At 37.2% G+C, this 23,557-nt stretch overlaps 1 protein-coding gene across 1 annotated transcript in view; it reads left to right on the top strand.

Annotated features, from left to right (window-relative positions):
* Positions 1-18,721, top strand: part of LOC110450268 (U1 small nuclear ribonucleoprotein 70 kDa-like) — a 106,836-nt gene extending 88,115 nt beyond the window's left edge. Inside the window, exons 6-11 of the mRNA XM_021497721.1 lie at positions 795-876; positions 5,299-5,400; positions 11,559-11,631; positions 13,554-13,765; positions 15,472-17,399; positions 17,494-18,721. Of these exons, the coding sequence (XP_021353396.1) occupies positions 795-876; positions 5,299-5,400; positions 11,559-11,631; positions 13,554-13,765; positions 15,472-15,821 (819 nt within the window). The 3' untranslated portion in view covers positions 15,822-17,399; positions 17,494-18,721. The remainder of the gene's footprint in view (positions 1-794; positions 877-5,298; positions 5,401-11,558; positions 11,632-13,553; positions 13,766-15,471; positions 17,400-17,493) is intronic.
* The last annotated feature ends 4,836 nt before the right edge of the window (positions 18,722-23,557 follow it).

Raw genomic sequence — 23,557 nt, 5'->3', positions numbered from 1 at the left:
GGTTCAGAAAACGAACCTAGGATTTTCCTGATTGGGTCTGATTATACACCAATATCTGCCATGGATGTATAGATTATAGGTTTATAATAAAATAAAACCAGACGATACACAATAAGGTATTGTGTATTTGGTGCTAGATGTATATTGCTAATAATAGTAAAGTAGGCAGCAGTATTTATAGCGCTATGTAATCACTACTGCTAACATTAGCAGTGTATATAGCACTATATTCGCCATTCTATGGCACTGCCACTATATATACCCTACCAAGTTCAAATGGCATTCATATCAACTTTGAATGCCATTGTTTCTCGTGTTGATGTCATAATTAGTATTATGTCATACATTTCGACGTTTTATACCAGTGAACTTCCCTTGAAGATGGCTGCTTTATTAAATAAAAAAGCATTCACTATATATACAGTTATGAACTAAAACCTGAACATGATTGGCATCAGTTGTTTCAAAAAATGTTAGATATAAGAAGTGAACAGCTTTCAGTTGGCATACATAATCAATATGAATGCCAACTGGAATGTGAACAAATTCAACTTGAAGGGCTGAAGTTAGATTAACCTACAGATAAGAGCACTATGCATAACTAATTTAGCGATTAGCTCTGCATTAATTAAGGACAAGATAGTGAAATTCTAGAATTAAAAAAAAAAAAAGGGATAACACAGGACCAGCACAAATCTTGGCATCTGAATGTTGTTGATTTTGAATATTTTTGACGAAAAACATTTTATTGATTCAGATTGAGTAATATGTTTGGATTTGTTTGTGTTTTTCAGATCTGCATGCTCACAGATAAAGTTTCGGGGAAGCCACGTGGTTACGCCTTCATAGAGTACGAACATGAGCGGGACATGCATTGTAAGTATTCTTTTCATTGGGCCAGATATTTTAACAAGGAAGGGATGACATGTTGCTCTGATGGCAATTCACTAAATCATAACATTCAAAAATTATTTCCCTGAAATATTTAGTTTTCTGATTTTCTTATTTGAAAATAAATTCTTAAGAAATAGTATAGTGGTAAGAAAAGAGAAAACCACTGGAGTGGCAACATATTAAAAATGTGCAACTGAATCGATTTCTGTTGAAATTAAAAAAAAATGAGAGACTTGATCTACATAACAATTGGGAACAGAATACATTACTACTGTCTTTTTATTGTTGCTGTATAAATGTCTGACCCCAACACAAAATCGTCAGTGTCTCTCTGGCATGTCGCTGGCAATACCATTTTCAAAGTTTTTTGTCGCTGACTTTAAAATCAGGGATTCCAGACTGTTTCCAAGTTGAAAAATTTCCCGGTGGATTGCGGAATGGTACAAAACATGTCATCCTTTCCTACCAATGTCTGGCGAAACACTAGGCCGGCTTTACCAGGCCCTCTCCCGCGTAGTAATGATTGAGAAATGAGATTGGCTCAATGGTGTAACGGTCCAGACAACACTACCGCTATTTAACTAATGACAGATAGCAACACAAGCCAATCCACAAATGTTGTCCGAAGTCATCACAAAACAGTGGCTCTGTCCTATTGAAGCAGATTGATCAGTGCCAGTTCGCCGTTGAATATTGGAGGATTGAGTTAGGTTGTCACCCGTCCTCCCCAATGTGTGTGAAAATTTAAAAATGATGTGTGTACTGTAGAACCTTGTTTTCTTTTTCTTAACCCTAGATAATGCAAAATACTTCTTTTCAGGACAAGTGATGATTTTTTTATTTTTTTGTAAAGTTCTTTAATTTCTTGCATCTCAAATTTCAAAACTAAGTTTTCTAGTCAAGGATCATTGAATAAGGCCAACAAGGTAGCTTTATCTGTACCTCTTGTTATCATTATTATCCAATACTATGTCTCGGATCATTAGACCAAGGGCAAATAAATCGCTGAATCAGGTTGTGATCTGTCCTAGGAATTTCCTACTTGTTCCCAAAATTTCAGGATATACTGTAAAGCGGATATGAAATAGCAGTTGTGTGAACCATATTATTGAATGATTTCGTTAAAGTTTTTAAATCGAAGCTGATTTGATTCCAACATGTTTTCGATCTATGCAAATTTTTCACTGGTTAAGTATTTTGTCCTCAAATGAGCTACATTTCAGTATAATTTTCAAATTGAGACAAGATTTCTAGAATCAAGAGCCTTGTCAATTTTAAGAATTGTGGAAAGAGTGTAAGACAGTTGAAATACCATTTGTGTTATAAAATCTGTAATTCACTAGAGTTGACTCAAATGTTAACTAGCAAATAGGTTTGTACTGAGTGTATCTAGTAAGTTATTTGGCTGTTGGGCAGAATTTCATTGATTAGGTGTTCTTCAGAGTTCTTTACAGAAAGGAAGAAATTGATATGTCTGTACACGATAGAGAAATTACTGTTGTGGTATGCTTCAACAAGTAAAAATGGGTTTACAAATACATATTGGCAAAGCTTATATGATTTGTTAAAAAAATCGTTAGGACCATAAATATTTTACTGCATGAAATTTCATCTGTACATAGATTAGGGGCGAGCGATAAAAGTACAAAAAGCTTTGAAGGTTTTGCTATTATTGCAGAAAATCAACATTTTATCATTTATTACTTGAAAACAAGGTCAGAGTGAAATAGTTTTGCAATTTTCATGTTTTAAATTTGAAACGTTATTGCTGTGGATTTTGTGGAGGTATTTTTATTTAATCTTTGATAACATCTGTTTTGTTTTACACAACTGGTAAGTACGTTTAACTTTTAAAAAATGTTGATTACGAGATATAAGGTTAAGTGATATTCAAGACATTCAGAGATAAAATTATTTAGAATGTCTAATTCAAAAAACAATACAAATTATCTAATTTGCATATTGCATTGAAGTAAAACCTTTGTATGTCTCATCAACATATATGTTATCAATAAGCAACTGGTATTTAACTCATTTACCCCTGAAGACATATTTGAACTCTTCCATTTTAAAGGTTGGAATAGTTCATTATGAAATTTCAGGGGTGAGTGAGAAGAATAGTTAGGGCTGGGTTTTTTTCCTCAGTTTGAAATCAATAATTTATATTATAGAGAAAAAAAAGTGATTTCTCCAGTAGAACTAATCCGTTTCCTTGTTATTTTCACTTCAGACAGATGAGGTGGTGAACTTGATGGCTCTGCCATTCTTGTTCCTTTGAAATAATTGCTGGCCACTCACTATAGGTTTGTATGGGAGTGGTAAGACATCGTGTCCCATTACCCTACAGTAACCTTAGCAACTGTCAAATGACCTGTTCAAAACTCCCAACAAATCATAAACACAATGTCCCTTTTCTATGAATTATCTGCTTGATTTTAAAACCAGAATTGTATTATTTTTTTCTTGAAATTTTTCTTTTCCAAGTTTAGTTTTATTTTTCAAATCTTCCAAGATTCTTTTTCCCATATTAAAGATAAGTCCTTATAGACAAATTCCTACTGAATTCCGTCCTGTGGTCCAAATCAGATATGCCAACTTTTAAAGACTGGTATAGGAAATGCATGGGTTTTAAAGTTCATATAAAATGGGTGGAAATGTTAAAATATGTTCAGCAACAGGTGAAAATGGGTCAAGGTCACAGTGATCTGACCTTTATGACTGGAAAACTATATTTAGAATAGAGAGTCATTTTGTGATAAGCAAGTTCTTAAGTATTTTGGGATAAAATTCATGAGGGAAAAAAAGGATGAATAATTTGCGACAGTCAGTTTTCAAACTTGGTAACTGCGGTAGGTACAAACGTTTTCGATCATTTAAGCTGAACTTTGGCTAACGGGGGAGGCTGGAAGGCATGAGGGGTGGGGGTGGGGGGAAAGTTCATTTGAACTGAACTGTCAGGTAAGACCTAAAACTTCGTGGAAGTTCTTCGGTGAAACCAACATGACAGATTTTACAAGAATTCAAGACGTAGTTTCTAACTGCTACCAAAGCGGAGAAAGAAAAATTTGGTGTGGTAAAATGAAAAACAAAATTTGGGTAAACGTAAGTATCTTTGGTAAGTTTGAAAAAAAATGTACCGGGTAAGTTACTATTAAAAATCTGGTAAGTTCTACGAGTAAAATTTGTAAAAAAAAAAAAAAAAAAAAAAAAAAAAGGGGAAANGTTGTTTGAAGAAAACAACAAAAAGTTTTGGTAAGTTATAAATAGAAAAATTCGGGTAAGTTTGAAAAAAACCTGGTTTGGTTAAGTTGAAAAATATCGGGTAAGTTGGAAAATGATCTTGGAATCATGTGGAAAATTCGCCCCCCTGGCTTAGGACATGGCTCTTCATGATGCCTGCCAAAATCTCCTGCCGTCTTCAAATAGTAAATTCAACGGAATTAAGACTTAGTACGTAAGTGACCCTATCATCAGAATATCAGTTGATGTTGTAGTTGTTATAGAATAATTAAAAATATTTTCAAAACAAACCAACAATTTTTTTATTTTTTTCGTTCGGTTCCCTCTCTGAGGTAGGTATGTATATGAACATCCCATACAAAACAAAAAAAGAGTTCTGGCCAACAAATAGGTATTTCAGAAATGGAATCTATTTTGATTGATTATTAATTGTTTGTTGATTTCCAGGTAGTATGTTGCAGAATAATGGAATAAATGTGCACTGAAAATGTTAACAAAACAAATACTTCCTCTAGAAAAATACAATTGTGTCCAAAATATTACACATTTTTCTGTAGCCTTCGTTACCTTTTTCCTGGTATAAGAATAATCAAATGCTTTTAGTACAAAGGTTGGTAAGTATAAAAGGAAGTATTTGATTTGTTAATATCAAAAGTGACTGATTTCTTTTCAGCTTCGCCAATAAGTACCAAACTGTATTAAATCATTGGTTTTCAAAAATATCTGAAGTGGACAAGACTACACACGCAGTTTAATTATTGTTTTAACCGCCCATGATATATCTGTCTTTGATACAGAAATATTCACCAGAAAGCCCTGGATTTTTTTTCAAGAATTATATCAATTTGAATAAATCAAAATTTTATGAAGATACACTGTTCTTAAACATATCTTACAATACATATATGGTAAATTCGGAGAGAAAATAATGAAAATTGCCTACGAAACTTTATTACTGTTGCTATAGTACCTGTACAGGTAAATGGTATATAAACAGGTGAGTTCCTTATACAGGTAAGAATTAAGATATTTTTAAGTGACAGGAAGATTCATACAGTTTGGTACATATACATTGTAACAATCTCGTTAATTCCGATGTGGTCTGATGCAATGCTGTGTGCTATTGTTATTTTGCGTATTTTTCTTTCTTCAAAACAAATCTAGCTGCCTACAAGCATGCAGATGGAAAGAAAATTGACGGACGCCGTGTGCTAGTCGACGTGGAAAGAGGACGAACAGTGAAGGGCTGGCAGCCTAGGCGTTTAGGTCTGTACTTTAAACTCGTCTTCAATAATTTCACAAATTTACAAACACTAAGATTGTTTAAACATTGCAGCAATAGCACCTTGATAAGTAGAACATGTTTGACAGCATTTTTGTGACCTTGACCTCTGTGACATTGGTTACGGTTTTTTTGCGCATAAGTCCGCCACGGACAAAGATCTGCAGCTTTGTAACAGAACTTAACATGCGTGTTGCTTGCCTTTTTGTAACCTGGACATTTGACTTTGACCTGTGTGTCTGTGACCTATTTTGTTATTTCTTACATTTAGGAGTAGGGCTCCTGTGACCCATTTCTAGCCCAGTATGTGACTGGCCAGACAAATTAGTCTTTAGTGCTGTTAAGCACACCTTGTAGCTCGTTTTTACATCACAGTCCTGTAAACGTAACCCTGGAGGGATTCACTGGTATATCAGCTTCCGATTTGTTTATACAATCTGCTTCAGAAGGAAATGAGTACTCTATATATGTCCCACTGAAGACTAACTTGTTCCATAAGATGAATAGAAATCAGAAAATTAAGTGGATGTTTCGTCATGAACACATTGCTGGGGAAATTAATATGTTTCTCTGTCTGTCGTAAGAGATTTGAGAAGGAATCAAATATTAATGTTGGGAAAGACTGTATTGATATGAGACAACAGACTTGATTTGTATGTAGTGGATTCTATGCTTGTTCTGTTAAGGAGTGTTTGGGAAGTATATGCAATCCAGACATAATGAAAGATTATTTATAAAAAATTATCAGTAGTACCTCTTTTTTCTGATGAATACTCATAGAAACAATTTACACGCCTTTCCTCCTGGGTCTGAGACACCCTTTTAATTTCATTGAGGAGTGATTGCAAATAGAAGGCTACAGTATATGAACCTGATGTTAGAGATCCCTCAACTACACTGACGAAAGATTAGATCCCGATGACAAGTTTTATGAAACAGATAAACCATTTCACAAAATGCAGTAGAAAAGGGCATTTATTGAAGGGGCAGTTATTTGGCAAATACGGTATCTATTCTTGGCCATAGCCACCATTTTCTGTATGAAATATTTGCATGAAACACGTTTTTGAAAATGCTGTTGAAAAATTGAAACGTGGAATTGACCTTACTTAAAATTTGAAAAAGCAGCCATTGTATTGGTCTTACCTGTCGACACATCAGCATACCCAGATCCTAGATTCACAATCCTGTCAATATGTCGGACACCAAAAATGTTGGGGATTTATCCCAAAATTTCGTCATTGCGTACAAAACGAGGGCAAACCAATTTTTTTAACATTGTCGAGAATTGTCCAACATCTTGCTAACAGAACAAGTTATATTGGTTTTCCTCGTCTATCTATATACTTTGTTGAGACTAGACAAACAGTTTTTCTGGGATTCTTTCTTCTATATAGGGTACAAACTGTTAGATGTATAGGAGGTCCAACGCTTTATATGGAATCACACCAGCCGTCAGAATGGAGATTGAATTAATCAGAGTTGGGTGGATACCGATGTAATTGGCGCTTATATTGTATTTTGATAAATATGTGTGTAGCCCTCCTGGAATGGGGAACTATCTTTGGACATTTTTGGTGGAAAGCCAAAGATATCCAATGAATATCAATCTTGTCGTAATCTTTCCTTGAGAAGCGGTTACCATGTGGAAGTTCTACCGCAAAATATATCATCACACATATATATTCGCACCAATAACTTGGCCTAGATTCTGTGGGTACAGTGAATATCTCCATACAAACGGCCGTATTTGGATTGGGTGTCTATCAGCTAGAACCATTCCTTGGTGAGAGAGGTGAAGATTTCATTTAAATTCATTAGATGTCTTTATGTCGTTGACATCAGCTGTTGTGTAAATTCAAAGATGACTTGTACATCAAGGAACTCGTGGTGGTGATTAGACTTAATGATGGATAGACTGTTTTTACAGCAGTTAGCTTTACTGCTTTTGTTCAAGTCTACCCAGTTTTACAAATGAGTACCTACATACTAGCTGTGATGTGAGAGACTGGTGTCCTTCCAGGAGGACATATTGATTTGGTAGGAAGAACTGAATTCGGCGTGACTGAAAGATTTGTGTTGTAAAAATAAATATGTTTTGTTAAATTAATTGACATTATTTGTACAGTTGCATTGGAGTCATTTTATTTTATCAGATTTCTAAAAAGAAGAAAACCCAGACAAACAAAGGTACAGATATTGATTTCTGACAATCGTTTGATAACTGTATAAAGCCCTTTGCATGTTGTTTAAATGTTGAAAAAAAAATATACTTGACAGAACTTGAATCATGAAATGGAATATCATGAAAAAATGATTTTCTTGAAATGCAAATTGGAAGAAGTCGGGCTCAAATGACGGAAAATCTGCATTTCCGCCTTCAGATTCAAGGTGGGGCTGTAGCAACACGTTAATATGCTGAGTGTGTTTCCGCTGGGTCACATGTCTCGGGGAATAGGAAGTCGGCACTAATGGGGCTGTGTCAGAAAGTCTCACTCGTCATCCGGGATTTTATAATTGGAAGCCAAATGCAGTGATTTTAGAACACAGTGATGTATAAGTTGTCTAATGAATGGTGTCTCTCGCCAGGAATAAATAGAGAGATAGGATGTGGTTTAGAGTTACTTCTTAAGTAAATCATATACGGTTGTCATAGGTGTGTGACAGTCAGGGGTGTATAATGTTATGGTATACGAGTTGACAATCAGACATATTTTTGCTGAATGAAAGTTCTATTCTAGGAACCATTAAAGAGCACTGATGGAAATTGCCATGCAACATCCATTATAAGACCATGAAGCCCTATCGTTATATTTGATGTGGTCCTTAATAATACAACTGGGCATGTTGAATGTATTAATGTGCGAAATATAATTTTCTAACTTGTATGTGATTCATCTAAAATGGATCAAATTGTTGAAATTACGATTAATTTTAAATCAAACCCAGGGTCAAAGGGTCACAGCTTTGTGGTCAAAGTTGAAAATTGGTATAAGCATTACATACTTTATCTGTACTTACACTTCTAGGTCGTGTTTTGTCCAAACTTGATCCGACATTAAACGGGCCAGTTATAAATTCTAAAAAAGGGTCCGATTTTAAAAACGGCAATCATAAAATGGGCAGCTCCGAAAAAGACTTGACTTTTGGGATTATCAGCCCAGTGCTGTATGGCCGTCTGCTGATCTGTCCCTTATCAACTCTATTAAAACACCTGCACAATGTCATGAATTGTATCTCGGTTTGAAGTTTCAAAAGAAAATGCAATTGAAAGCCAACTGTTGCTGTAATTATATGACACTGAGACTTCAATAATGTCTTTAGTACAAGCTTCAGCGTGAGCAGAGTATTGACCAATAACAGGCCGCACTGATAAGGTAATTGGAAATTGATTGAGCATTTAAATTATGTCTTCATGGATTTTTAGCATTGCTACAATTTCACTGCAGATAGGAGCAGAATGCATGCTGATCATGGCGTCAGCTGGACAATGCATACTGTGGGATGTTCAATACACTGCTCTGGGTTGGACAGAAACTGTTGTGCTAGTTTAAATTAAATTAAAACAGTTGTTTAGATGCTTTACATGGCTTTCAATGGGGAGTGTTTTGTTTTCTCGTCACAGCTGTTTCTTCAATCGGTTAGCAACTTCTGTTATGAAATACCCAGGCGTGCAACAGGAAACTTTTAATTGTATATGTCACGTTATTACGGAACAAATAATTTGTAATGCTAAACTATTTACACTGGAAATCCATACAAAAATTAATATGCTATTCAATATGCAGAGGTATGGTATCTTCAAACAATGTTTCACGAAGTCACAAACGATTATCTTTGTTCTTTTGTATCATTTTATTTTGTCATTCCGAAACACCTACCTGACTACGAACTTCTTGTTTGAAGATTGTAAAAGAGGTTTTGTCAGGATATCAGTTTTATCAACTCAACATGTCTTGTCATACTTTTTGTTTGAAGATTGTAAAAAAGGTATTGGCAGTTTATCAGTTTTTACGATATGTCTTATCATAACTTTACCTATCAACATTGGATCACATTAATGATTGTTTGTGAAATATGTGTATTGTTATTAGGGACAAAATTGTCAGTCTTTAACGTTTGTTCCTCATTATTAGGGATAACTGTCTCATTAAATCGTCAACAGTGAAGGATGTCTATCAGTATAAGGGACAGACACCTCATGATTTCTCAACCCTGAAGTTTGCAAGCTGATTGTGGCTAGGTTGTGTTGAAATACAATAACACTTCTGGCTGTGTCAGTGCAGCCAGGGATAGGACAGCAATTACATTTCACTTCAGTCAGCATCAGCATCTCTTTCATCATCTCCCCCATCATCTCCCCCGCTGTCGCAAATCTTTACAAGTTGTCTCGTCCAGAAATAGATACACGTTTTCCACCCACTAACACAAATTATGGTTACTGCGGACACATGACAGAACTGCGATATGTCACGTGTGCAGTTACAACGACTCTATTGCAGTGAGGCAGTTTTACTGTATGCGACTCGTGTCCCCTTCTGGTGATAGAGCGGTACTCGGTGAATGGCTGGCCGGGGAGATGTCTGCTCACAATAGCACTGACTGCATTAGTGTATTAGACCAAGATTATGCAATATTGCATTTTGTCATCGTGAGAAATTCTGGTTGACGAGATATATATCGAGTCTGGTCCAGCTTACGGCTATTCCTTCCAATATGGTATTTTACCATTTTACTTTTTGTATGTACAATTTAAAGCATTTTGTTTAGTCTTTTCAGTAATGAATTCATTTAAGAGGGGTAAAACAATTTCGGGTACAGAGAATGCATCAGATTGTAGTTTGATATCAAAAAAAAAAAATCTGTATTTTTCTCCAATTTGTCTCCATCTTTTATTCATTTTAGCTGATATTTTGATGATTTTATTTTTAGATATGGGAAGCTGTATTACCGTTGCTCTATTCTACAGAAAAGCAATTTCCAATTTAAGTACACTGATAATATAATTAAAAAAAATGTACTTTCAAAAGTACAGACAGATAATACATTGATTTTTGAAAATTATCCTATTTTCAAAAGTACAGACAAATGAAGCCTTGAGGTGAAACAGGGACACTAGAATTTATGTTAATCTTATTGAAGCAGCATTTCATGTAACCAGTGAATTCAGATAGAGATGACATTACTGCACCAATACTAAGTATGCGTCTGTGCAGCACTGATGGCAAACATGTGCTTAATCAATTGTTAACCTACAGAGATGGTGAAAAGGTCAATTGACACTGAAGCACTCCGCTTAATACGCCACTAGTGGGGTGGCTTAATGTAGAAAATGACTAGCTTCAGGCCATTTTGTACAGCCAAATCACTTTCTGTTACGGCACCAGAGGAAACACATGTGCCGTATCCAGCCAGTCATTTTGACAAGGGAGTGAACATATGGAGTACAATCATATGATAACAGATTTAATACACGAGAAATAAAACGTTTTAACCACCCCGTTGTGAAATCGGCCCAGTCTTGAAATTATTTTAACCTTGTGGAAGGCTATTTAAATCTTCAAATTTTGTTCTTTGTATTACAATCCTATTTATAACAGTTTTTCATTATATTTGGCTTTCATAATGATGAGAAATATCTGAAGTTTCTTGTGAAATTTGCAAGAAAAAATAACATTTGTTAGGAAGAGGTTTTGTAAATATTTCTTGTATGCTACCTGGGATGGACCCAGTACCCTATTGCTTATGATAGGGGTAAAATAGGCATTGAGCTTTTTCTGAAAATCATTCTAGGTAATATCCAAGGCCAAGTCCTTCAAAGCTTGACTGGTTATTAACCAAAAAAATGCATTTTTGAGAAAAATCAGAAAAAAAATATATTACTGCATGATGTTTTTTCATTATCTACAGTTTTAGATTTTTAGTTTGCACTTAGCAAAATTAATATTCATACACTAGACACAATTTTAAGTGCCTGTTTTTTTTCACATTACACTTTCCTCAGCCACCTATGTGACATATTTTACAATGAACCTTAAAATGCTGCAGAGTGAAAAAATGAAGTTTAAAAATATTGTCAAAAATTGAGACATCAAGTTGAAGGTTGATTTGTCTTTGACCCTGGTAACGTTATTTTTTACAGGCGGAGGTCTTGGCGGCACCAGGAAGGGTGGTCCTGACGAGAATACCAGGTTCTCCGGCCGAGACGAATACAGGTAAGTTAACACTGACAATGTCAATATCCATAAAGTTTGTAGTTCGTCTACAGTGTAAAAAGTTGCATGAAAAAATCTACTATTTAACAGCATTATAGAACCTCCAACGGTCCAGCCCTGCTGTCACCATTATCCAGTTTAAATGTTTTGGACAGTATTGCTCTGGTCCAGCCCTGCTGTCACCATTATCCAGTTTAAAAGTTTTGGACAGTATTGCTCTTTTTATCTAAAAATCTAGACCTAGTAACCCAGTCATTTCACTGTGAAGATCGACACTTTTAACTGGAAACACACGTTGGCTGGCTAACAAGGCTACACTGTAATTGAAACAATAATTTCTGATTGGAAGTCTTTATTGGGTTATATTGCATTATTTTGATACATTTTTTTCCCAATATCTTCAAAACATTGTTTTTCAAAGAACATCACTGTGTTAGGTTAAAATTTGATCTGAAATTAAATTTTTGATTCAGAATTTTTTCAAATGAAAGAACAAAAAATTGAGAAAGCTATTTGTTTCGAGTGAGAAATCAATTGATCAATTAACCTTTACATTCCTGGAGTTCTGTTCCATAGTATGTTCAATTTAATTAGGAAAGATGCTAACATTATCATTGTTCTAGGTGAAACAGCACCAAATTGCTTATTGTTTAGTGTCAAACTTGAAAAATTCAACAAAAATGCCTTCTTTGCATAGTCATCATAAGATTTATAGTATTTATGTGTATGAAAGGTCAAAACAATTTAAATGTTAGATGTTATCTACGACGTCTTGCTGGAAGGTAGTGGCCATTGAGTGTTGCTGGAAGGTAGTGGCCATTGAGCGTTGCTGGAAGGTAGTGGGAATTGAGTGTTGTTGGAAGGTAGTGGCCATTGAGTGTTGCTGGGAGGTAGTGGCCATTGAGTGTTGCTGGAAGGTAGTGGGAATTGCGTGTTGCTGGAAGGTAGTGGCCATTGAGTGTCGCTGGAAGGTAGTGGCCATTGAGTGTTGCTGGGAGGTAGTGGCCATTGAGTGTTGCTGGAAGGTAGGGGGAATTGAGTGTTGCTGGAAGGTAGGGGCCATTGAGTGTTGCTGGAAGGTAGTGGGAATTGCGTGTTGCTGGAAGGTAGTGGCCATTGAGTGTTGCTGGAAGGTAGTGGGAATTGAGTGTTGCTGGAAGGTAGTGGTAATTGAGTGTTGCTAGAAGGTAGTGGGAAATGAGTGTTGCTGGAAGGTAGTGGTAATTGAGTGTTGCTGGAAGGTAGTGGCCATTGAGTGTTGCTAGAAGGTAGTGGCCATTGAGTGTTGCTGTAGGTAGTGGCCATTGAGTGTTGCTGGAAGGTAGTGGCCATTGAGGGTTGTTGGAAGGTAGTGGCAATTGAGTGTTGTTGTAAGGTAGTGGCCATTGAGTGTTGCTGGAAGGTAGTGGGAATTGAGTGTTGCTGTAAGGTAGTGGCCATTGAGTGTTGTTGGAAGGTAGTGGCCATTGAGGGTTGCTGGAAGGGAGTGGCCATTGAGTGTTGCTAGAAGGTAGTGGCCATTGAGTGTTGCTGGAAGGTAGTGGGAATTGAGTGTTGCTGGAAGGTAGTGGCCATTGAGTGTTGTTGGAAGGTAGTGGCAATTGAGTGTTGTTGGAAGGTAGTGGCCATTGAGTGTTGCTGGTAGGTAGTGGCCATTGAGTGGTGCTGGAAGGTAGTGGCCATTGGGTGTTGCTGGAAGGTAGTGCCCATTGAGTGTTGCTGGAAGGTCGTCGCCATTGAGTGTTGCTGGAAGGCAGTGACCATTGAGTGTTGCTGAAAGGTAGTGGCAATTGAGTGTTGCTGGAAGGTCGTCGCCATTGAGTGTTGCTGGAAGGGAGTGGCCATTGAGTGTTGCTGTAGGTAGTGGCCATTGAGTGTTGCTGGAAGGTAGTGGCCATTGAGTGTCTTGTTTGGTGTTGCAGGGAGGACGGTTCACGGGAGAGAGGAGGAGGAGGAAGTGGAGGTGGAGGAGGAGGTAGTGTTGGAGGTGGTGGTGGTGGTGGTGACCGAAGAGGAGGAAGACCCAGGAGTCGATCAAGGGAAAGGCGTCCACGAAGTCGCAGTCGTGAAAGGGAGGCGCCTAGGAGGAGGAGCAGAAGTAGGGAGCATAATAGGAGAGGCGGCATTGATGAAGGTACTGGCAGGCTTTTACCATATTTAACTAACAATAAGAACAGACCTGGCCCCGAAAATTGTCCTAAGTTTGGATTTGACCAATCGCAGATAACATCCTGAAAAATGATGTCATATGTGATTGGCTAAGCAAAAACTTTAGTCTAAGATTGTTTCATGAACCTGGGTCAGGTTGTCGAGCCCTTATGGGAAATTAGTATATAACCTAATTAGATCCTATATACAAAAATTGTTTTACGTGGGATGGGTTTATTACTGAGCATGGGCCTATCACAGGTAAAGTTTGCCATTAAATAGGATATAGGAAACAAGCTATCAGTCATATTTGATCTAAGTAATTTTCACTCCATATTTATTATTAAATCATTCACCCCTGAATTTTCATAATGAGCTATTCCAACCTTGGCTTTCGAAGGGTTCAAATGTGTCTTCAGAGGTGAATGAGTTAATTTTAGTGACTTACATGTGTATCTTATTGTCAGTACAAAATTGTCATAGAGTTGGATCTCAAATTGGCAGTTATGTTGTTATCAGATAGGAATTCATGATATCGGTAAGAAATAGTGGGCAGGAAGATCTTGTCATGCCTGTCTTTTCAGTGGTCGAAACTAAGTATCGTAGCCACATGGAAAGTGATCAAAAATCGACACACTAAATGAGAAACTAAAGAAAGAAAGTTCTTTTTCATCAAATATAACATGAATGAGCATCAACAAATGAAACCAGAGAACAGTAACTCTGAAAGACAAACAATCAATGATGCATATAAGACTACAGTGTACAAGAATATGTTTGCAGACAACTTTTCGGTGAATATTAATATTGTGAATGTTCATAGAGGCAGACAAAATTACTTGCAGTGATTTGCAAATGGGGGAAATTTTAACAAGCATTTTCTTAAAACTAACATGTATTTTGCTAGTAGATATACATTAGTTTCCTGTCCTGCTTTTGAAATATTTGAGCAATGCTGGATTCAGTGTCATAGTTGTGATAAATTAATGTTGTATTGGAAAGGGGACCAAATTCCTTACTTTTATATCATTGTAAGAAGTATGTTTCTCGTTATGGGAATTTTGAAGATGTGCAGGTTCAACAAGAGTTGTCTTTCTTGTAACTGAATTTCTTTTTCACCTCCTTGTTCCCACTGGAAGGGGAAACAACTCTCACTCCACTATTCATTTACATAATCAGCTATTGCTTACAATATGAAATGTTCACACATGGAGGAAAAATAAGATATCACGGCTGACTTCAAAACTAGCAGCCTCCACCCTTTCACTGGGCTCTTCAGGTTTGATTGAAGAGCCCTGTTCTATACTTATCTACTTTACAAAGACATTTAACCTTTTGAATTATATATATATATATATATTCATGGTTAAATACAGTATATGTGTATCGGTAAAGTAGAACAATAGGTTATATTTACACACTGGAAATCATTTAAAAGTAAAAACACTGGTCTACATTTGAAATGTTGTTAGAAAATACAGATGTCTAATTTCTCATTTCAAAATGTCCAGTTGTGTTATATATTGATTGTTTGTCATAAGGACCTGTTTAAAACAGCGCTGGGAAAAAATCATACTGAACAAACCAGTTTTATGAAATCCCAAAATGTGAAATTTAATCCGACTCTTATTTCACTTTGAAATGTATTCATTCAAAATGTAACCATTTTCAACATTTGATCTCCATTTCCAGATGAGGATAGGAGCAGGAAGAGGGGAAGAAGGAGTAGATCTCGAGAACGCAAGAGGACCAGGTCACGTGACAGGGGAGATCGCAAACGTGCTCGTCGTAGTAGGAGTCGTGACCGTGGTGACCGTCGCCGTGACAGACCTGAGGGCCAGCCGGATGAGGTAATGCAGGACATGCCCCTTGACTTTGACGGAAAGATTCTCATCAAACAAGAAGACCAGAACAAGGGCTACCCTGACGAGGAACCAAATGGGTTCCCCCGCGAAACCCGCGAAACCCGCGAGGATGCTTCGCCACAGTCTCCCCCACAGGAGGAGGGACCCCGGGAGGAACAGCAGGAATACCAACAGTGACCGACAGCAAGGACACGGCTGACTGAATTTATAAAAAAGAAATCAACATCCTCACTATCATCAAATGAAACCACAGTCAAATAAAGGCACATTTTGTTAACACTTGTCACATTAGAACTTGGATAACTAATATGTGGTGTTGTTTTGTGGAGAATTCCTTGTCAGCTATTGAACTGTTTCATGAGATCTTTAGAAGTGGTTGTTGTTCGGTGACCAAAGATACATCTGTGTGAGCACATTGTTCTCATACAAATACAGACGCCCTTCCGTTTGTGATCTGTGTGTCAAATTGCTTTTTAATATTTTTATTCCAATTTTATTCTGATGTCCGACAACTATTTTGAAATTTTTCTGATTTACTAGACTCTACATCGGTGATAAATACCAGCAGATTTTTCAGTATGTTGTAATCAACTGCTTATTTTCGCATGTATACTGTATGCAGTGAAATTTTTTGAACCGATCTCTGATTTATAGATTTTCCTGAAAACATCTTTAAGATTGTTTTCAACAGGTAGGCTGGAGAGAAAGAAGAACAATGTGTATAGTTGTTGAAATGACATTGTCTACAGTGCAGACTATTGGATTTCAATTATTGGACCATTGATATTGAATACATGCCAAGGACAGTCCAAGTGCGAGGACTTACCAGGTTTGTAATGCCATGCTGGCCTGGCTTTGATCATTCCGTCATCAATCTGACGTAAATATGCAGACCACCGAGTCTTGGATAGGGTTTACGACAAGATGGCATGCATGTTAAATATTAGTCTGCTGTATTGTATAAGTGTACAGCTGGGGAATGAATTGTATGTACCTGATGCACAGAATGATCCAATCAAAGGGGGCGGGATCTGAAATTATGTTTAGTTTTCATAGAAGAAGAAAAATGAAGACTTGTTAGCTTTAGTATTGTTAACTGACACTTAAAAATGATTGATTAAAAGAGAAAGGAAAATGAATTATTTGTGATTTTAAAACGGGTTTGAAAATATTTCAGAGTTAAATGGCTGGTAGAATATTTGAAAATGACCCCAGAGGTGTTTTTGATTACTATTCTAGTTTAAATTTTACAACCCTTTCAATACCATCTGTACTTAACTAAGAATAGGGGATGTGGGAGGGGAGGGGGGAATGTTTGTCTGGGATGATCCTTATGTCTGTAAGCTAGGGATACTAACCTTTTATTACCATGTTCATCAAAGGGGAGGGTTAGAGGAACCCTTGTCAGTTATGAGATCAGATGGGGTGACACTTACCCTAATGTTGAGTTTATCAAATGTTATGCTGTATAAGGTAGGGGAAAGATCAACATTAAGTTACCCAATATTGTACTGTATAAGGTAGGGGAAAGATCAACATTGAGTTACCCAATATTGTACTGTATAAGGTAGGGGAAAGATCAACGTTGAGTTACCGAATATTGTACTGTATAAGGTAGGGGAAAGATCAACATTGAGTTACCCAACATTGTACTGTATAAGGTAGGGGAAGGATCAACATTGAGTTACCCAATATTGTACTGTATAAGATAGGGGAAAGAACAACATTGAGTTACCCAATATTGTACTGTATAAGGTAGGGGAAAGATCAACGTTGAGTTACCGAATATTGTACTGTATAAGGTAGGGGAAGCATCAACATTGAGTTACCCAATATTGGACTGTATAAGGTAGGGGAAAGATCAACATTGAGTTACCCAATATTGTACTGTATAAGGTAGGGGAAGGATCAACGTTGAGTTACCCAATATTGTACTGTATAAGGTAGAGGAAGGATCAACGTTGAGTTACCCAATATTGTACTGTATAAGGTAGAGGAAGGATCAACGTTGAGTTACCCAATATTGTACTGTATAAGATAGGGGAAAGATCAACATTGAGTTACCCAATATTGTACTGTATAAGGTAGGGGAAGGATCAATGTAATGGATCTGGTAAAGACCAGGTAAATGCATTACGTTTTATAGGATGTTGTTGATGAATAAACACACAACACAATATTTAATCACTCCAAGTCTCTGTCTGTCTTTTTTAAGTATATTCATAGCTTTGGATTGACAAATTTCAATCATTTTCATCATCTATGTCATCTGCAGTCATTATCCACAGTGTTGTCATCAGTCTTTCTCAACAGATCCATCATCAGTTAATTCTGCCGGACAGTTCCTATGTGCCTCATGCCAGACTGCACAGCATGCTAGATATTTCATTTATACCTCATTAAGTAGTTTTATTGTGTAGTCGGCACCATGAGTAGTAGTTGGTTATGTTATACTGGTATATTGGGGAATTACATCATACTAGACTGGTCATGTTATACTGGTATATTGGGGAATTACATCATACTAGATTGGTCATGTTATACTGGTATATTGGGGAATTACATCATACTAGACCCGTCATGTTATACTGGTGGATTACATCATGCTCCATGGTACTGTATTGTGTACTCCCCACGGAGTTAGATTAAAGTCCGTGGTACAAATCAGCTTGTGTGTCAATATATGTAACTTGCTACTAGCTCATAGGAAAAGTGATCTTACTTAATATATATAGATCATCATCCAAGCACTGGCCCCATTTTTATCATCTCTTATCACCCAAGTTTCAATAACTAATGTTCATCTCATGTTTTTTCATTCATTTTAAGCACACATACCATACTAGATCAGTGTTGTGCAATTATCTTGCGGTTTTAAAAATAAAAGAAGCTATCTACCCCCTTGTCTGTTTATAACAGTTGATTTGATTGGCTGTTGTATTGTAAGAATACCTTGACAAAGAGAGATGATCAAGGGTCAAAGGTTAAAATTGTAATAAATTTAGCTGATGTCAATATGTAAAAAAATATTGTATTGTGAAAGTGATGAATAAAATTGTCTCTCATTAAAACTGTAACTGTATTCTATAAACATTGTTTTGTTGAACCAGAATGAGACGAAAAAGGTTTCATGAAGTAAATTATTCTCCCTATAAGAAAGATATCTGGCAGTAACAACCATAAAACCACAGGAGAAACCTCAAACAGCTATTTTTAGCTCACCTGGCCCGAAGGGCCAAGTGAGCTTATGCCATGGTGCAGCGTCCGTCCGGCGTCAATATTTTACTTTAAACAACTTCTCCTTAATAACCAAAAAGCCTAGGGTGATGATATTTGGCCAGAAGCAAACTAGGATAAAGGGCTACCAAGTTTGTTCAAATAAATGACCTTCACCTATTTTCAAGGTCACAGGGGTCAAATATGTTTAAAAACTTTAAACAACTTCTTCTGAATAACCAAAATGCTCAGAGTGATGATTTTTAGCTAGTAGCATGCTTGGATGAAGGGCTACCAAGTTTGTTCAAATGAATGACCTTCGTCCATTTTCAAGGTCACAGGGGTCAATTGTCTTAACAAATCTTTATACAACTTCTGAATAACTAAGGGGCCTAGTCTGATGATATTTGGCCAGTAACATGCTAGAATGAAGGGCTACCAAGTTTGTTCAAATGAATGACCTTTACTGATATTCAAGGTCACGGGTCAAATATGTTAACCTTTAAACAACTTCTACTCAATAATCAAAAGGCTTAGGATGATGCTATTTGGCCAGTAGCATGCTTGGGTGAAGGTATACTAAGTTTGTTCAAATGAATGACCTTTACTTATATTCAAGGTCACAGGGGTCAGATATGTTAACCTTTAAACAACTTCTTCTCAATAATCACAAGGCCTAGGATGATGCTATTTGGCCAGTAGCATGCTGTGATGAAGGGCAACCAAGATTATTCAAATGAATGGCCTTTACATATATTCAAGGTCAAATATGTTTAAAACCTTTAAACGACTTCAGTGGTCAATATATATTTAAGTCTTTAAATGACTTGTTCTGTATAACCAATAGGTCCAGGGTTATGATATTTTGCCAAAAGCATGCTGGATTGGAAGACTTTAAACTCTGTTCAACCTAATGTCCATGTTCGACATTCAAGGTCACAGGCGTCATATGTTTAAATCTTTTAATAGGTTCTTATGAATCAAACACTGATATTCTTCCTGTAGCTGTATTTTAGTCCACTTTTAAGATTACAAGTGTGAGATTAATACCAGGTGAGCGATTCAGGCCCATTGGGCCTCTTGTTAATTTTCAGAATAATTCAAATGAAATGAGGAATCCTTTTCATTCTGGGGTCAAAATGTCAAGGTCAAAGATTCTCAACACTTGCCTTTCCGTCTATATCGCTTTTTAACTTCACAGGGTGACGTTAGGAGAACATATTCATTTCTTTGGACCAAAAGTTCAAGGTCACAGTGGTATTGTCGTAGCGCTAGCTGGCCTCGCCCAAAATATTGAGGGTTGGTGGGGGCAGGGTTAGACTGTCCAGGGTCAAAACCCCACTAAAGCTGTAGAACTTTAAACATGACAAGGTCAGTCAGCCGCCCTAAGATATCTTGGAGATGTACATTATCGGGCCATGGTCACGTGTGACCTCTTGAGTGGAAAGCATCACGGGCTCCCCAGAGATCATTGTATAAATTAGGTCATTTAAAAAAAACCTGGAAGGATGACCAGACATCGGTGGAGTAGACAATCTTTAAATTGTGTGGAGACCAGTTCTTCGAAAATCATTGGTGGACTCTAGTATAGTATACATGTGTTTCCTCAATGTCCTTGACAGTTTAGAATATAACTTAATATTTTGTTCAAATGTCAAGGTAAAAGTGAGCCATAACATGTAAATGAATATTCTGGTCACCCACCTTTCTTGACACTTCACATTATGACATTGGCAATCTGGACCCGTCGGCACTTTCTATAAAGTTTACGGACAGTGCCTATCCGTACCTTGGCTGTTGTCAGGACGCAAGTAAAACATAAAAGAAATGTCTAGTAGGAAACAATGATTTAAGTTTAGTAAATGAAGTGAAACGCATACATTGCGCTACATGTAAAATTGTCCGACCTACTGTTTTATTAGGTCACCTGAGCTTTAGCTATCCGTTTTCGTCCGTCCGTCGTCCGTCGTCCGTCGTCCGTTAACATTTTACATTTCAAACTTAAAGTCAAGTTCTGCTGGGCCGATTGAACTGAAAGTTGGTAGGAATGATCGCCTCATGGTCCTGACAAAGTGTTGTTATTTTTCGGGTCGATCAGAAATCCAATATGGCCGCCACGGCCGCCATTTTGAAAACCTATTTCAAACTTAAAGTCAAGTTCTGCTGGACCGATTGAACTGAAAGTTGGTAGGAATGATCGCCTCATGGTCCTGACAAAGTGTTGTTATTTTTCGGGTCGATCAGAAATCCAATATGGCCGCCACGGCCGCCATTTTGAAAACCTATTTCAAACTTAAAGTCAAGTTCTGCTGGACCGATTGAACTGAAAGTTGGTAGGAATGATCGCCTCATGGTCCTGACAAAGTGTTGTTATTTTTTGGGTCGATCAGAAATCCAATATGGCCACCACGGCCGCCATTTTGAAAACCTATTTCAAACTTAAAGTCAAGTTCTGCTGGACCGATTGAACTTAAAGTTTGTAGGAATGATCGACTCATGGTCCTGACAAAGTGTTGTTATTTTTCAGGTCAATCATAAATCCAATATGGCCGCCACGGCCACCATTTTGAAAACATATTTCAAACTTAAAGTCAAGTTCTGCTAGGCCGATTGAACTGAAACTTTGTAGGAATGATTGACTCATGGTCCTGACAAAGTGTTGTTATTTTTCAGGTCGATCAGAAATCCAATATGGCCACCACAGCTGCCATTTTGGTAAACTATTTCAAACTTAAAGTAAAGATCTACTTGGCCGATTGAACTGAAACTTTGTAGGAATGATCGAATCATGGTCCTGACAAAGTGTTGTTATTTTTCGGGTCAATCAGAAATACAATTTGGCTGCCATGGCCGCTATTTTGCTACTAAGTTCTAATAGGCCGATCTCACTTAAAATTGGTCTAGGAATGATCAGCTCATGGTCCTGACAAAGTTAAGTTAACATTATACTATTTTTTACTCAAATTGGTACATATTTCAACAACAAAAATAAATACTGTAGACTCAGGTGACCGTTTAGGCCCATGGGCCTCTTGTATTAAACTAAAACTTATCTTTTGAATTATATTTCACTGGTGCTATCGATGGACAGTACTTTCATAATGAAAAATAGTCAGCACATTGTCTTTTTCACATAACTTCGATACAAAATCAGGGAGACCCTATCCTTGGAAGTATTACATGCAGATAAAAATCGCTTACAACGAGGATTTTCATCTAGATACACTAGTAAAATAACTTAATCAACTGACTAAAAGGGAATAAGTCACACAAAAATGGCGGAAGTCAATTTTGGTGAAAATCAAGCGAGGTGCAAGCTGAAGTATGAACGACGAAAAGGCATAATGAATGTGACATTTCTGACTGAATAAAATCATGGTAGATTTGCGGCCTTTTCTCGTAAAATGAAGTCTTCATGAATGTCTTAATTCGAGTTGGGAGAATTTGAATAATGAGAATAGATGCGTCTTCCTGCAACCACACATAACTTTTGAAGGATTTCATGTACCCCTTTACATTGTAGTATGCCTTGGAAAGTGTATTTCTGGCGTAGCTTTGATAAACCATTTCTGTCGAGAAAACTTTACATTGCGGGACTTGATGCAAAAGAAACCGAACGAAATAAACAAAACTAATATCAACAAGTTACAACAACAGACCAGGATTCGAACTGAAGACCTCGGATCGCTATACTATCGCGCTTACCAGCAGAGATATCTGGTCAATGACAAATCCTGGATCCAAATACTCTTCAGGTATATCCAAAACGAAATAAAGGTGAAAAGGCTATATACAAGAGTTTTGTCTGCATTGGTACAGGGATCCTAAGGAATTGTGTGGTTGTACATGTATTGGTTTCGTTGTTACTTTGCATTAGCAAAGGCCTGACGTCTCACCCGTATGACCTCTATGACCTTATATCATCATTCTAACAAACGACTAACGGAGGCGTCTAGAGAGACCGGATATTCCCTCGCTGTTCCCAGTAAAAGGGCATAGAGGAAGACAACTGATTCTGCAATGGATGGGGTCCTTTAATTGATCGTTGTCCGTATTACGGTAATAATAGCGTACAGCATTTGCAGCACTATACGACCATCAAAGCGCTTGACGATTGTGTTAGGGGTCTACCACCTGCAGATTTTAGAAAGAACATGCCTGCTTTATCCTACTGCATGACGTAATAATAGAATCCATCCCTGATATGAGGTATGGATAAGGTCATTCAAACGCAAGGGATAAACTATTGAGCAGGAAACCCGAGGCTTTGCTGTGGGTAGGATATCTCGGTCTAGTATGCAAGAATAATAAAATCCATCCCTGATGTGAGGTATGGATAAGGTTATTCAAACCAAAGGGATAAAATATTGAGCAGGAGACCGAAGGCTTTCTATTTCTTGCTTATTGCCTAAAAACCGTAAAAACAGGTGCTCTTCCAGTAAAGTTGTAAACTGTCCGCATTTCTCATTTGCATATGAAGCCCGGATGGCAATTATTAGCGACGTCAATGACCCTGACTGACCCCAAAACGTCATAAGATGACGTCACGAACAATAGCGTGATCCAGAAAGGTCACTATAAATCCCCCGCCAGTCTGCGCGTGTAAGCGATCTAGACCCGTGGGTCGGATAGAATTTTGCAGCACCGCCGGAAATGCGGATATTTCGGTTAGTATACACGAGAAAAGGTGCCCCCCC

Source organism: Mizuhopecten yessoensis, unplaced genomic scaffold (genome assembly GCF_002113885.1).
Source record: "Mizuhopecten yessoensis strain PY_sf001 unplaced genomic scaffold, ASM211388v2 scaffold5141, whole genome shotgun sequence".
Classification (NCBI taxonomy): Eukaryota; Metazoa; Mollusca; class Bivalvia; order Pectinida; family Pectinidae; genus Mizuhopecten; species Mizuhopecten yessoensis.
This window is presented reverse-complemented; position numbering and strand designations above follow the sequence as displayed.